The 16,472-nt window shown below is 44.1% G+C and overlaps 1 protein-coding gene across 1 annotated transcript in view; it reads left to right on the forward strand.

Moving 5' to 3' along the window:
* The window catches only part of DNAH6 (dynein axonemal heavy chain 6), a 282,667-nt gene that overhangs the window by 98,458 nt on the left and 167,737 nt on the right, over nucleotides 1–16,472 (forward strand). Inside the window, exons 31-34 of the mRNA XM_025199101.1 lie at nucleotides 3,936–4,103; nucleotides 6,899–7,046; nucleotides 7,510–7,618; nucleotides 10,559–11,114. Coding sequence (XP_025054886.1) covers nucleotides 3,936–4,103; nucleotides 6,899–7,046; nucleotides 7,510–7,618; nucleotides 10,559–11,114 — 981 coding nt within the window. The remainder of the gene's footprint in view (nucleotides 1–3,935; nucleotides 4,104–6,898; nucleotides 7,047–7,509; nucleotides 7,619–10,558; nucleotides 11,115–16,472) is intronic.

The following is a 16,472-nucleotide window of genomic DNA, read 5'->3' on the forward strand; positions in this document are numbered from 1 at the left end:
GCCAGATGGATGGGATGAGGCTGTGGGCAGACAGGAAGCAGCATCTGGGAGTGGGACAGGTGGCCAGGGCTGGGGCCGGGGTTGGAACTGGGATCTCTAGGTAGTGACAGCTTGGGGCCAGGGCATAGAGCAGAGCCACGATCCACTTCCTGCATCCCACACACCCTGCGACAGGTGATGGTTCTGTGGGCAGGGGTGTGTGGGGAGTGGATTGTGGGTCTTCCCTGAGCCCTGACTCCACATCATCACCACCCAGTGATCCTAGGTTCTCCATGGAGATCGGCTAGGACCCATGGTGACAGGGTGTGCAGGCGAGCAGATGGGAGGGGCTGTGGGTGGGCGGGAAGCAGCATCTGGGAATGGGATGGGTGACCGGGGCCAGAGCCTGGAGCAGTCATGATCTGTTCCCTGCATACCCCTGCCTGCAGAACCAGTGCCCATCTCAGGCGCATTGGGAGCAGATTGTGGCTCTGCCCTGCATCCCAGCCTCGTGCTATCACTGCCCCATGATTACGATTCCAGCCCTGCCCTCCTGTCCTGCTCCTGCACACTGCTTCCTGCCCATTTGCAGCCCATCCAATCTACCCAGATGTGTGTGCCCTGCCCTCAGGAGTCCCAGCTGGTTTCCATGGAGATCCTGGGATCGTTGGGTGGTCATAGCGTGGGGCTGGGACCCATGGCAGAGCTGCGATTCATGCCCTGCTTGCCCCTGCCCATGGACCCGTGTTCTGGCACAGGGTGTGTAGGGAGTGAGGAGTGGATCATGGTTTTGCTCTTGGTAGCTGTGGTACCTTTGGGAGGGCTGCCACCCTGTTTCCCCTCCCTGTGGTCGAACCCATCTTCCGGTTCTCTCCCAGTCTCACCTCACCTTCAGTCTCCTGCCTGCCATGACTTTGATGTTGGCCCCTAGGGCCGGAAGTAACTTCACTGGTCATCTTGTCTGCCCAGCCAAGTCAGCCTCCCACCTGGGACCTTGTGCTCTCCCTTAAGTACTTCCCTTTAAGGGAGTGCTCCCTTAGGCTTCTGAACACCCATCAGGACTTCACTGTCACAGCCTTGGCCCCCTTCTCTTGGCCTTGGTCCACTGTTTAAGACTTCAGCTCCTGGGTATCGGCCCTGCTTTGGCAGCAGCTTCTCCTGGGGTTCCAGTATCACCACTCCACTCTACACCCCTCTGGCTTGGGCCTAGCTTCTGGCATGTATAGCAAGGGAGTGCCACCCAGGCACCCCTGTAGCCACACCCCGGTTTTCTGGTCTCAGAACAGAACAAAAACACAAGTCAGCTGTTTCACAAAACATAGTCTCCCTCTCTCAGGGTAAATGTTGCCTGCAGTCCCTACTTCCATCGGAACCATCTCACCCCGGCTCCCCTGGGTGGCTTGGGTGCCTTCCTGCCTGTCTCTAGCAGCCCCTCTCTCCCAGGAGATCCTCTCCCTGCTGCAAGCAGGAGCTGCTATTTTGCACGGTCAGGGAGTGGGCTCATATCCCCCAAGCTTAGCCTCCTTCTGGCCATGTGAATGGGTCTTCTGCACCCCAGGACCAGGTACAGCTAATTGCTTCATTAGCCATCTAGGCCTTTTTAGTCCCTCACTCAGTGCACCTGGGCTGCTACTCCTTGTTTGCTGCCCTTCTAGGCCCTGGGTTTCCTATCCTCTCAGGCCTTCCTAATAACAGAGGCAGGGGTTCCCTGTTACAGTAACCAAACTGAAGTGAAGCCAAATGCCAAACAGATTTAAAAAAAACAAAAAAAAGCTCACAATTTTATATTTGTGATCTTTCCTGGAAAATGCTGTTACCAGATTTGCCCATTACTTTGGGGTGTGCTCATTTATTAGGGATAGTTTCTAGGGTCTTGGTGATTCTGTCAATGTGCTGCTTGTGTTACTATACGGAGCTGTATCTCTCCCTTCTGCAAGCCCTCACACCCAATGGAGCTATCTTGCAGGACTCAGTCTCAATGGGGCTGGGTTCCTCCAGTCACCAAATCAGTCATACACACAAACACACACAAATTAACGTGATACGCCTGACCTGGCTGGGTTGATCAGCATGGACAGGCTGACACCCTCATATGCCAAGAATCAGTTCATCAGAGCAACAATACACTGCAGTTAGACACAAGCACACAGGTAAACAGAATCCCTCTGAATCCGGCTGGGTGTCCAGCTGACACCCTCATGGGCCAGCATTCAGTTCATTAGGGCACGTCTGAGTCAAACTGGGTCAATCAGCCTGTACAAGCTGATCCCCTTATGTGTTTCAAACTCAGCACGTCCCAATCTTTGGCCTCTTGATGAGCAGACCCCACAATAATTTGGGCTTCACAGGGATCTTTAGCATAGGTAAAAGAAGCGTTGCTGCAGAGCACGGGAAGAAAGAGAAGCAGAGAAGGAAAAATATACCCAATTACTACCAGTTTGACTATAAAAGTTATTTATTGCTAAGCATATGAAATATATAATAGCACTAGTAGTAATAGACATGCAAAAGAAAAACAAACACCAACAATGACAATACTACCCTGGTTTCACTAAGTATTTGGGGAAACTTAGCTCAAGCTTAACTGATACAGTTCAGGTTCAGAAGTTTATGCCTAGAAAGAAGACAGAGAACGCTGGGATCTCACCTAGTCCACGGTACTCAGGCTGCAAAGCTGACAGGCACAGTCTGTAGCACAATCCTTGAAGAGAGAGATGATCTGTTCTTCCAGCGTCCCAAGAACGACAGGGGATGGTGTCAGCACAGGGGTTTTCTTCTTCTCCTTCTTTCCTCCTGCTTCTACTTCTTTTCCTTCCTTTTCCTCTTCTAGCAGCACACACACTTACAGATTTTTATACCCTCAGTTCAGCTGCTTCGAAGCACCCTCAGTAGTGTAAATCATTGTCTTTTCTATTGACAAGGGGTTATCTGGTTTGGACCATCTCAGGAAACTGATTGATAATCAGGAAACACTTAAGATTAGGGAGTAACCCAAATACTTGGGAGCCAGCTTGAAATTCCTATGGGTGGCAGATATACTGATGGGATATCTCATGGTTTCTTCAGGAACAATAGATAGCTTGCAGCATCAGGATTTTGGATTTTTACTTGTTGTGCACAAGCCTCAGCTTAGCATGACTTTTCCAGATCTTACTATAGTCTTTTAACAGACTTAAGACAATTATTGGGGTGCTCATAACCTTTTGTGGAGAGGACTCCCACCAGTCGTCTCGCGAAAAGTATGACAACACCTGTGATTAGGGCTCCAACAGGGTGGACGCTGTGCTGAACCCTTAACCATTGTTCAGATGTTGCCCATACCCCCTCTGACTCGGTCTCCTGCCTCAGCATTCCCTAACCTGGCAACCGAAGTTTTAGTCAATCAAGTTTAAATAGGCCTCCCATAGTGGGACCGGGGAATGTACGGCCTGAGATGCCTATTAAACTTAGAGGTGTGTGTGCGTCTGGGCGGGGGGAAGTCCTTAGTAAATCCAGATTAGAACTGGTCTGAAAAATGCTGAGCTGGGTCTGTGTGAACATGGGTTGATTAGCATTTGGAGCACAGATTCCCCATCATGCAGTGCTCCCCTGCTTCTCTGGTCCCAGAATTCACTGCAGTCTCTGCTTCAGGCTTTCTGTTCTCCATCTCTCATGTAAATGAATGGTCATCTGGTTCCATCTCCGATTTAAATTAGACCTAGGGCAGTTGTTTCACTCTTGTCACCCTTATCTGGAGGGTCTTAGGTGCGTCTCTCACTGCATCTTAATCAGTTTCATTTATGTAGAGGAGGGGAGGGACGGGGGTGAGTCCTTTGTGAGTCAGACAGACTGCATCCTGTGCCAGGGTTGCCCAAGAACACACAGCTGAGACGTAACAATGCAGTCCTATTTTTAAAGAAAATTCCAATTTTTCAGGAATGCAATATAAAATATATTTTTCACTTTCTCTTAAACAGCTCTTTCGATTTACGTTTGAGGGTCGTGAAATAAAGCTGGTCATGACATGTGCAGCATTCATAACCATGAATCCTGGCTATGCTGGACGAACAGAATTACCTGACAATTTAAAATCTCTCTTCAGACCATTTGCCATGATGGTTCCAAACTATGCCTTAATTGCTGAGGTATCTTTAAGTAGTTGGTACTATTAAGTGTGTTACAAGTTTATTTAAGGATGTTTATTACCATTTAGTATTAATGAACCACAGAATTAATTATCTTCAACTGTCTCTGACTCCTGGTTCAGCATCAGTTGTATCTGCTCAGTAATGGTTGCCATTAATTTGGTTATCCTTATCTTTGGATTTCTTTTTATACTGCTTCCCTGTAATAACCCTAACTACTAACTGCCTTTGTCACGGACGCTGTTCTTCTTTTTTGGACTTATAATAGGCCTAAGTTACTCAATTACTCAGAAATATAAGTCCATAATCTTAAAATAAGTTCTGTTCTTTTATTATATAGTTTTGTATGTATATGCATTTATTTTGCAGTTGTTAAGGCTGGACCTTGCAACATTTACCTACATCGTTGTGTATTTACTTGCACAAGTGTTTCAATTAAAGTAAATGGAACTAGTTATGTGAATAAGCACTTGCAAAGGCTTACAGCTCTAAGCATTAATATTTTCCCTAAATAAATGGATATAATGCATTAGGTACTGTAGAAAGAAGTAGATCACATTATTACCAAATTTGCCCATTACTTTGGGGTGTGCTCATTTATTAGGGATAGTTTCTAGGGTCTTGGTGATTCTGTCAATGTGCTGCTTGTGTTACTATACGGAGCTGTATTTCTCCCTTCTGCAAGCCCTCACCCCCAGTGGAGCTATCTTGCAGGACTCAATCTCAATGGGACTGGGTTCCTCCAGTCACCAAATCAGTCATACACACAAACACACACAAATTAACGTGACACGCCTGACCTGGCCGGGCTGATCAGCATGGACAGGCTGACACCCTCATATGCCAAGAATCAGTTCATAAGAGCAACAATAAAATGCAGTCAGACACAAGCACACAGGTAAACAGAATCCCTCTGAATCTGGCTGAGTGTCCAGCTGACACCCTCATGGGCCAGCATTCAGTTCATTAGGGCACGTCTGAGTCAAACTGGGTCAATCAGCCTGTACAAGCTGATCCCCTTATGTGTTTCAAACTCAGCACGTCCCAATCTTTGGCCTCTTGATGAGCAGACCCCACAATAATTTGGGCTTCACAGGGATCTTTAGCATAGGTAAAAGAAGCGTTGCTGCAGAGCACGGGAGGAAAGAGAAGCAGAGAAGGAAAAATATACCCAATTACTACCAGTTTGACTATAAAAGTTATTTATTGCTAAGCATATGAAATATATAATAGTACTAGTAGTAATAGACATGCAAAAGAAAAACAAACACCAACAATGACAATACTACCCTGGTTTCACTAAGTATTTGGGGAAACTTAGCTCAAGCTTAACTGATACAGTTCAGGTTCAGAAGTTTATGCCTAGAAAGAAGACAGAGAACGCTGGGATCTCACCTAGTCCACGGTACTCAGGCTGCAAAGCTGACAGGCACAGTCCGTAGCACAATCCTTGAAGAGAGAGATGATCTGTTCTTCCAGCGTCCCAAGAACGACAGGGGATGGTGTCAGCACAGGGGTTTTCTTCTTCTCCTTCTTTCCTCCTGCTTCTACTTCTTTTCCTTCCTTTTCCTCTTCTAGCAGCACACACACTTACAGATTTTTATACCCTCAGTTCAGCTGCTTCGAAGCACCCTCAGTAGTGTAAATCATTGTCTTTTCTATTGACAAGGGGTTATCTGGTTTGGACCATCTCAGGAAACTGATTGATAATCAGGAAACACTTAAGATTAGGGAGTAACCCAAATACTTGGGAGCCAGCTTGAAATTCCTATGGGTGGCAGATATACTGATGGGATATCTCATGGTTTCTTCAGGAACAATAGATAGCTTGCAGCATCAGGATTTTGGATTTTTACTTGTTGTGCACAAGCCTCAGCTTAGCATGACTTTTCCAGATCTTACTATAGTCTTTTAACAGACTTAAGACAATTATTGGGGTGCTCATAACCTTTTGTGGAGAGGACTCCCACCAGTCGTCTCGGGAAAGATATGACAACACCTGGGATTAGGGCTCCAGCAGGCTGGATGCTGTGATGAACCCTTAATCATTGTTCAAATGTTGCCCATACCCCCTCTGACTCGGTCTCTTGCCTCAGCATTCCCTAACCCGGCAACCGAGTTTTAGTCAATCAAGTTTAAATAGGCCTCCCATAGTGGGACCGGGGAATGTACGGCCTGAGATGCCTATTAAACTTAGAGCTGTGTGTGTGTGTCTGGGGGGGAAAAGTCCTTAGTAAATCCAGATTAGAACTGGTCTGATAAATGCTGAGCTGGGTGTGTGTGAACATGGGTTGATTAACATTGGAAGCACAGATTCCCCATCATGCAGCGCTCTCCTGCTTCTCTGGTCCCAGAATTCACTGCAGTCTCTGCTTCAGGCTTTCTGTTTTCCATCTCTCATGTAAATGAGACCGAGGGCAGTTGATTCACTCTTGTCACCCTTATCTGGTGAGGGTCTTAGGTGCGTCTCTCACTGCATCTTAATCAGTTTCATTTAGGTAGAGGAGGGGGGTGGGGGGGTGAGTCCTTTGTGAGTCAGACAGACTGCATCCTGTGCCCCGATTGCCCAAGAATACAGAGCTGAGACGTAACAACATAGCTGAGAGCATTTGTAAAAAAATGTAGACTAAATTACTACAAAATCATACTATCTCTAATTACTTATATTAATATGCAGACATTTGGGGCCAGATCCTGCTCCCAATGAAACCAATGTGAGAGTAGCACTGAGACTATAAATAAGAAACTTTCGGTACATTATAAGTACATTTAGATGTGCTTTTTATTTGCTGTAGGTGATTTTATATTCAGAAGGATTTGAATCTAGTAAAGTTCTTGCAAGGAAGATGACTCAAATGTACAAACTTTGTAGCGAGCAACTGTCTCAACAGGACCACTATGACTTTGGAATGAGAGCTGTTAAATCTGTATTAGTCATGGCTGGGGAAGAATCCCCAAAAGGTATGAGATCCAGCATTGTTATGAAAATGTCTCTGTCCAACCCAAGTATTTAATAAATGCTTCACCTTTCCCTTATGCTAAACGGAAGATAAACTTCTTATTATTGACCTTCTGGAGGTAAGCAAATACCTTCATGGAACTCCCTGCTGTTTGAAATGGATACACTTATTTGTGTTGGTGCTGAGGTTGGTGGGTGATTTTTCCAAGACTTCAGTATTGCTGAATTCAGGAAAATAAATAGTGATATTGATTAATAAGGAGTTGGAGTTCAACTATAATAAATGGTTTGATGGTATAATACCAAATTATAACTAGAGAGTAACTGAATACAACCCAATTTTTGTAATGCTAGTTATACCAGTTCACTTATATTACCTATAAAGATTTGTATAAAAATAGATTGAGAAAAACTGAATCATCCTGGGTACTGTTTTTTTTAAACTTAGGTCATTAAAAAGAGAAAATCCAGATCTGAATGAGGATGTTGTATTAATAAGGGCTTTACGAGATTCCAACCTACCAAAATTTCTTGCAGATGATGCTCTTCTTTTCAGGTAATTTTATGTTTTAATAGTCTGTCTTCCACATATCGTTGCATCACATTTATATTGCCATTATTAAAAATAATCAAAACAACTTTATGTTTACAAACTTAGTTTTATTTGCATTATACATCAAAAGCCACTATATTATGTTTTTGTAGTACCTCTCATTGTAATCCCCTGTTTTTAATTGCTTATGACTTTGGGAAACTTCAACAATTTCAGTTGAAATGCCCCATGTTTGGTTTCTGCTACAACTTTAATTATTTTGGAAAGTTTAAGTAAAAATGGTGCAGCTCTTTCCAAGAGTGAATCTTGTGAAAAATAAGTACGTTTACCAGTATTGGATTTTTCTTTATTTCAGTCTTTTTGGAGCAACTTCAACAACTCTGTAGTTTGGATAAGGAACTTGAAATTAGGCTTGGGTATAGTCCCCATCAGAGGAGTCTGTTTTTGCTGTTTCTATGAAATCTAGCCCAAATTGTTCAAATTATAACCCTCTGAAAAGATCTGTGTCCAGCTGTTTTGGCCCTGCTCCTTGCTTGTATTATGTCCCCTGCATTATTCTGAAGTAGCTGCAAAGTCCTGATTCAGCTCAGACACACTCATGATGCTTTCCACTGTTCTTGCCATTGCTTATTTCTCATCAGAGTAGACGGTGGCCTAAGAAATGTATCCTGTGTTTGGAGCCTGAAGCAGAGGAATTTTGGTTTCAGATTACGTTACCCTTCATTGCTGTTATTATTTACTCAATGCTACATACTCCTACACCCTAACAGGGAATAAAGTATAAGGCACTTTCCTTCTCCCCAATCAAGTTCTACACCAGAGGTGGCCAACGCACATGTGCCACAAGTTTCTGTGTGTGGTGTGTAGCTGATTGGGGAGGGGACAGGCAGCACAGTGGTAATATGGCAAGAACAGAAAGCTAAGCAGTGGATGGATCAGCAGGGATTCTGGCTTTCCATAATAAGAACATTGCAAATTCCTTGATAACCCCAAACTCCATGGTTAAAATGAAAGCCCCCCCTCCCCCATGGCCCCCCTGGTTCTGCTTGTGCCCCTCACTCCCAGATGTGCTGGGGGGGGAGGGGGGGGTGCCTGCAGCAGCACAAGTAGTAGTGGCACAAATTAATGCTGCTACTTTGTGTCGCAGCAGACACCCCTACAGGTGCACTTTGTTGCAAGACGTTGCGTCCTGCTTCGGGCAAACTGACTTTGCTCAGCTCCTCCCAGCTCCTGGTGTGCTGGAGCAGCCAGGGCACAAATGGAGGCGTGGAGACTGACTAGCAGTCAGAGTGTCTTCCTAGATCACGCCTCCATTTGTTCTGGCACACGCTAGTATGGCATATGCCATGCCACTTTTTTCCCCCTGGATTCTGGGGTTTGTTTGTTTTTTTGTTTTTTTGTTTTTTTTGGGGGGGGTGGGGGTGGGGGAGGGGAGTTTCTCCCAAGAAACCCTGGTAGCAAATTTTACCCTCACACTGCAAATTTGTCGCACAAGGCATATTTTAATGTTCTACGTGTGCAGTTTGTGGTGCCACAAACCACATGTACCTGCATGTGGGGATGTGGTCCTTGTGTTTTTATGCTTGTGTCAGCTGTATATTTAGTAGATGCAGCATGGCACAAAATGGGATTTAATTTATTACCCTATCTGAGTCATTAAGTACAGTATTCCAGAAGTGATAAAAAAAAAATCTGTTCAGTTTCTCACTAATAAACTTTTCAGTCCCTGACCCGTTCCCATGAAGCCATTACACTTTATAGGTATTGTTAGGCAAAGGTTTGGTGAAATCTTGTTTCTCCCTTAATGAGCCAATTCAACTGGCAAGAAAGATAAACTAGAAATTTGTCCTGTGGTCTCACAACTACAACTGTTTTCACAGTACTGAGGGGGAAATGTGAATTACATTTATTTAAGTAATGATGTCATTCTAATAAATACATAGCACAAACCATGAAAACATGATATAAGAAATAGCAAAGAAAATATTAGGAAACTTGCTTCATGTAAAGTCTCAGGCTTAAACTTATAAAATAGGTTACTTGCATCACAGATCACTTAGGTTAAAATTTTTTTAGCACCCCTACAGATTGGCACCAGATTAAGACACCTATTCAGGAAAGTATTGCTTGTAAGTGCTGTGCCTAAGAAAGCCTGATGTTTGAATAAGTGCAGTGTATATGCATTTTCTTCACCTTAGTTGGAACTGAAGGTGCTCAGCATTTTTGAGCAGCAGGGGCCATTTCCAAAAAAAAGTGTTCAGGCATTTAAATCCTTTTTAGGATTTCAGAGGAGTTTAGGCACAAGGAGCCTTTTTACACATGCTCTGAGGGAGGGTGGGGGGTGCTTTAATTAGAGTGGCTCCGAAAGCTGCTCTAATTAAAGCACCCGCAGCATCTCATGTATCAGCATCCCTGTACTTCAAAATGGCAACAGGGGCACTTTAAAGCTTATTGAACGAGCTTCAGTTAAAGCACCCCTGATGCCATTTTGAAGCACAGAGACACTGCACTGATACATGAGATGCAGAGGCTGCTGGATGCATGCTAATTAGCATGCGGCAGCAGAGTTGATTAATTGAGTCTGCTCTCATCTGCTATAATTACAGCATGTGGGAGCAGCCTCCCTACCTGTGTACAGGCACCCAAAAAAGTGTTAGGTGCCTGGACACATTTTGGGTTTGGTTAGATCACCACTCTAGATACCTAAATATGGGTGTAGGAACCAACTTGTAGGCACCCACACTAAAAAGTTTGGATTATAAAATCTAAAACATTCCTTCTTGCCCATCAGGTTATAGGCCTGTATAAAAGCTGTCCTTATGAAAACAGCAGCAAATCAAAAAAGATGTGCAATACTAAAGAATAAAAATGCATTATTTTAAATATAATCCAAGTAACACATTAATTGACAAAAATAAACAAGATTTATTTTGTTTGTTTCAGTGGAATTATTTCTGATCTTTTCCCGGGAGTTATAATCCCAGACCATGACTATGGAATCCTACAATCAACAATTATAGATGTCATGCTTTCACAAGGATTGCAACCGGAAGACAGCATGGTTCATAAAGTCATACAGCTCTATGAAACCATGCTAGTAAGGCATGGTGTTATGCTTGTTGGGCCAACAGGAGGTGGAAAAACTACAGTTTATCAAGTTCTGGCACAATCCTTAGGAGAATTGCATGAGGCTGGGGAGCAAAACCCATTTTACCAGCCTGTCAAAACATATATTTTGAACCCCAAATCGATTACAATGGGGGAATTGTATGGCGAAGTTAATAACTTAACTTTGGAGTGGAAAGATGGATTGATGGCACTTAGTGTTCGGGCGGCTGTAAATGACACTTCGGAAGATCACAAGTGGATCATTAGTGATGGGCCAGTCGATGCATTATGGATTGAAAATATGAACACTGTCTTGGATGATAACAAGATGCTGTGCTTGGCCAACAGTGAAAGAATCAAACTTACACCCTTCATCCATATGATGTTTGAGGTACTGTAATGTCTTAGATTTTAACTGCTCTATTGATTAGTCCCTTGACCCACAACTGAATTGAATAGCTATTTGTTTTTAAAAGTTGTCCTGTCTTGCTTCTTTCTTTCTGTTTATGATAGATGGCTTGGGACTTTTTCCAAAATGTTCTTTTCCCTTGCTAGCCATTCACGATCAAAGCCAAATAACTTTTGTCATCAAGTAGTTAAAGAGGGTAGAATTCTGCTCTTCCTTGGTTTTCTAAGTGTCCAGTTTTGGTCATCTACACGGTCATATAAAAATGCTGCTTAAACACGTGTTGGAATTCAGTTTCTAGCTATGAAGTCCTGTGTGTGGACAACTATTTGTGCATATATATACATTGGCAACAACATTGGAGAGAGAGTGCCCCATCTTTTCCTTCCAGTTGCTTAGTGACTAGGACACTCATTTAGGATGCTGGTTATAGGCCCCCTCACCCAGAGGACATTGGAAGCTGGGTCTATGTGACTTCTCAATGCAGCATTTTGGCCATCATGCTGCAGCTTTCCCCCCTCCCTTTTTTTTTTGGCATCCTTTCAGTGGAGAGATGGTAGATATTGCAGCCTATGAAGTAAATGGCTTGCAGTGTCTCATGTGACTGAATAGTCCAATCTGAGATTTGCATGATCTGTGACAGTGGTTGCAAGTGTGTATGGGTGGTTTGGAAGCTGCCTGCTTCCTACAGACTCTTTTCTCTTCAAGTTGTTAGAGCCAGTTCCTGTTGTGGACTTTGATACCCTGGTGGAGATGATAACGCCACTTATTTTGATCACTTGCCAAGGTTTCCCATTGGTCAGGATCAATTCCAAATACCTTCATATCTTGCTTGTATGCATCTTTGTAATAAAGCTTGGGGATTTGGCTTGGGGATTTAAAAGGAAGCTGACCAGGCAGTAGGCGTTGATTGGAGCAAGGAAGTTACACGAGAGGAAACCTGAAGGAATGTGGGGAGATGACAGCAAGGGATTGAGCAAGGGGACTTGCGGGAGAGTCCCAAAGACTGACTTACTTGTGGAGACAGGGAGATGAGGCAGCTGCGGCATCCAAGCTGGTAAATCTGGATCCAGGGGGTCTGGGCAGCCATTCAGGGGACCTGGAGGGAAGAAGAGACGGAGCTAAGTGCTCATGTGAGTTTGGGGCGTGTGCCCAGTGTGACTTGGCCCTGAAAGATAAGGGCCAAGATGAACTGCGGGACTGTCAGCTTGGGACCCATGTGGGGAAGAACGAGGTAAGTGACCAATAGCACAGAACTGGTTGCCTAGAGGCAGATCAAGGCCATCCGGCAACTGAGACTCCCACAAAGGAGAACTGAGTAAAGTCAGAACATCTGGTGTGGTAAGGGAAAGCATGGGGATGGTGGAGCCCTGTGAAATGAAGCCAACCTTCTAAGTTACAGAATGAACACCAGCCTTATCTCTTAAGACTGTATTCATCTTTGATTCCTTCCTTTTTCTAAGTCACGGCAGGTGAGTTTAAGGAGACTATCTGGTCCAACGTGACAGATGGCAGTTTTACTTTGGGAGGACATGGCTAATCTTCCACACCTCAGACAGTTCCCCATATAGCATATCCTTGGGTATATGTCCATCTTCCAATCTGCTCAGATGGCATAGTTAGCACAGTCATCTCTGTTTGAATAGGGCTGTCACACTTGGTAAATTTGCCCTTTCAAGAACCTCTGCGCTGGTAACTTTGTCAGGCCATTTGGTGTTGAGTATGCAAAGTAAACAGCGCAGGTGGAAGCTGTTTAACCTTATCTGTTGATGTGCATAAGTTGTCCATGTTTTCTCACCATACATTGATAGATTCATAGCTGTTAGAGTCGGAAGGGACCTCAATAGATCATCAAGTCCGACCCCCTGCATAGGCAGGAAAGAGTGCTGGGTTCAAATGACCCCAGCCAGATGCCTATCTAACCTCCGTTTGAAGACCCCCAGGGTAGGGGAGAGCACCACCCACCTTGGGAGCCCATTCCAGATTTTGGCCACTCTATGAAAAAGTTCTTTCTAATGTCCAGTCTAAATCTGCTGTCTGCTAGCTTATGGCCAATATTTCTTGTAACCCCCAGGGGCGCCTTAGTGAGTAGAGCCTCACCAATTCCCTCCTGCGCCCCCATGATGAATTTATAGGCAGCCACAAGGTCGTCTCTCAACCTTCTCTTGCAGAGGCTGAAAAGGTCCAGGTGCCCTAGTCTCTCCTCATAGGGCTTGGGCTGCAAACCCTTAACCATACAAGTGGCCCTTCTCTAGACCCTCTCCAAGTTATCCACATCCCTCTTAAAGTGTGGTGCCCAAAACTGGATGCAGTATTCCAACTGCGGTCTGACCAGTGCCCAATAGAGGGGAAGTATCACCTCCTTGGTTCTGTTTGTCATGCATCTGCTGATGCACGATAAAGTGCAGTTAGCTTTGCTGATGACTTTGTCACACTGATGACTCATATTCATGAGAGTGCTGAGTATGCAAGCTTTCTACACTAGCATTTTGGTCTTAATGGTAAGTTTTGAGTTGTTTTATCCTCTTTTAGTCTGTTGAAGGTGGTGGCAGCCTTTCCGATGCAAACATTAAATTCATCATCCAGTGAGAGGTTGGTGGTCACTGTGGAGCCTAGTTAGCTGAGCTTTTGTACTACTTCTAGCTGGTTCTCATTAAGGGTGGTTGCTGGATCTTGTGGAACTCCCTGTCCTAGTACAACTGTTGTCTTTATGCTAATGGTAAGAGCAAATGCCTGGCAAGCTGTTGAGGGGCAATCCATGAGTTCTTGTAGTAGGTCTTCATTGTGGGTTATAAAGGCAGCATCATCAATGAATAGAAGCAGAGTGGATAAAAATCAATGATTAAAAAAAATTAAAAATCATATTTTTTTATTTAAATCAGATTTTAAAAAATTTAATAGTATTTTTATATGGAGAGGAGAGATAACAGACTTAATTGCCCACCCATCAGCCCTGTTGTCTCTCTGCAAGTTTGTGTACACACAGTCAAGCCCTTACCTTTCTCTAAAAGTGCAAAGTTTCAAGAAGTGTAAATGAATAAAAGATATCAAACAACAAGAATTCACTTTTTGTAGAAAACAATGATTAAATTGAGGCTTTCTGACCAGTGATTTTAATTGTGATTTAAATCAATTTGATGTAATCAGACCCACCTGGAATAGAAGCTCCCTGAGCAGCACTTTTATAACTTTAGTCTTTGCCTTAAGTCATGACAGGTTGAAGAGCTTCCTATTCAATCTAGTGTGAAGGTATACTCTACCTTCCATGTCTTTAAATGCACAGGTCAGTAGTATACCGATAAGATTCCAAAGTATGTAGGGGCAAGAACACAACCCTGCATCACTCTGCTTTTCATCTCAATGCTGTCTGAAGTGGGCCCATCAAACTGAACAGTTGCTTTCATGTTGTTGTGGAAGGAGAATATAACACTTAGCAGGAGTGATAGGCATCCTATCTTTTAGGGGGAGGAAGTCAGGTAAGGTAGGGTCAAAGGTTCCCAGCAAGACGGGACTCTCTGAGTCCGACCTCGGAGCCAATTCCCCAACCATCAGACTGTGATGTAGCTGAGGCTGCAGTTGGCCAATTTTTCCATGAGGAGATCATGGGACCCCAGATCAAAGGCTTTTTAAAAGTCCGTATAGATGATATCAATCTCTTCTTCCTTATCCAGGTGACATGTCACCTGGTCATAGAAAGAAATGAGATTGGTCAGGCAAGACCTACCCACAACAAACATTTGCTGGCTGTCCCTTGGGATGTTGCCATCAACTAGTTTGTCAAGAATAGTCTCTTTGATAATTCTTTCCCAAAATCTTTTCAGGGATTGAGGTCAAGCTGATTGGCCTGTAGTACCCCAGATCTACTTTCCTCCCTTTCTTGAAGGTAGGCACCACATTGGCCTTCTTCCAATCTTCAGGTACTTCACCTGAGTGCCACGAGTTCTCGAAGATCCTTGCCAGTGGCTGGGCTATGATGCCTGCCAGCTTCTTAAATACCCTGGGTTGCAAACTGTCAGGACCAGCTGACTTGAATGTGTCCAGCCTCTCAAGGTATTCCTTTACAAGGTCTACACTGATGTTGGGTAATAAATTCACCCTCACCCTGGCCATCCCATATCATGTTAGGCAGGACGGCCCATTGGGCTGGTGAAAAAACGATGCGAAATACCCACTAAGCAGGTTGGCCTTTTCCTGGGTGTTGGCTGTCACTTGTCCCATTTGGTTTAGCAGGAGTCTAATGTCTGGTTTAGCAGGGGTCTTGTGGTACCACACCCTCTTTCCAGCATTTGAGTAGCAGCTAATGAAGATATGGTAGTAGGCTTTCTTTCCCACACTTGAGAATTTCTGCTGGGGTGCCATCTTTTCCAGGAGTCTTGCCACTAGATAATAAATCAATGGCCTTGCTTGACTCTTCTACAGTGGGCTCCACATCTAACTCTGGCATGACCTGTAGAGTTGGTATTTGGTCCAGTGATTTGTTGGTGATGTTTCTTTCTTGTGAGTATAGCTCTGAGTAGTATTCAACCCAGTGAGACATCTGCTTGCTTCTATCTATAATGGATTTACCATGCATGACACGGGAAAGGTAACCTTGCCAGTAGAGCCTAGAGAGCTTTCTTCAGACAATCATACATGACTTTTGGTTTTGCATGTCTGAGGTTATCTGTATCTCATTACAGAGCTTAGACCAGTACTGATTTGCACGGTATCTGGTTCCTCCCTGTACCTCGTTTTTTGCCTGTTGAAGTCTTGCTTTGGTGCTCTCTGTTGTTTTCTTGCATTTGAGATGTTGAAGAGAGGTAATGGTTCTTCTGTATTTTCTTCAAACCAGTCCTTATTGGATGGTCTCTTTTCCCCAAATGTAACTTTAGCTGTTTCATGGATTGCAGTTCTTAAATTTTCCAAGGTTTCCTCTGCTTTCTGTGGTAGTGACTTCCTTCCCAAACATACTAAGTTCAAAAGCCTTTACAACCTCTTGGTACATTCTCTAGTTCTTGGTGTTAGTGGGATTGATTTTGGGCTTATTCCTAGGTTTTGTTCTATGTAGTTTCATGGCTGTAACTTTCACTTTGCTAATGATCAGGGAGTGGTCAGTGTCACAAGTGGCACTGTGGAACATGCAGGTCTTCTGCACTGAAGGTAGAACTTTCCTTTTAACAATAACAAGATCTAGTTGGTGCCAGTGGCCTGATCATGGATGTCTCCATGACACTTTCTGACAATCTTTTCCAGCAAAATATGAATTGTAATGCACAGTTGGTTTTGGCGCAGAATTCAAGAAGTTGTTGGCCGTTTTCATTCATCTTGCTTATGCTAAAATGTCCTAGGCAACCTGGCCATGAG

The sequence above is a fragment of the Alligator sinensis genome, unplaced genomic scaffold (assembly GCF_000455745.1).
Source record: "Alligator sinensis unplaced genomic scaffold, ASM45574v1 scaffold607_1, whole genome shotgun sequence".
Taxonomy (NCBI): domain Eukaryota; kingdom Metazoa; phylum Chordata; order Crocodylia; family Alligatoridae; genus Alligator; species Alligator sinensis.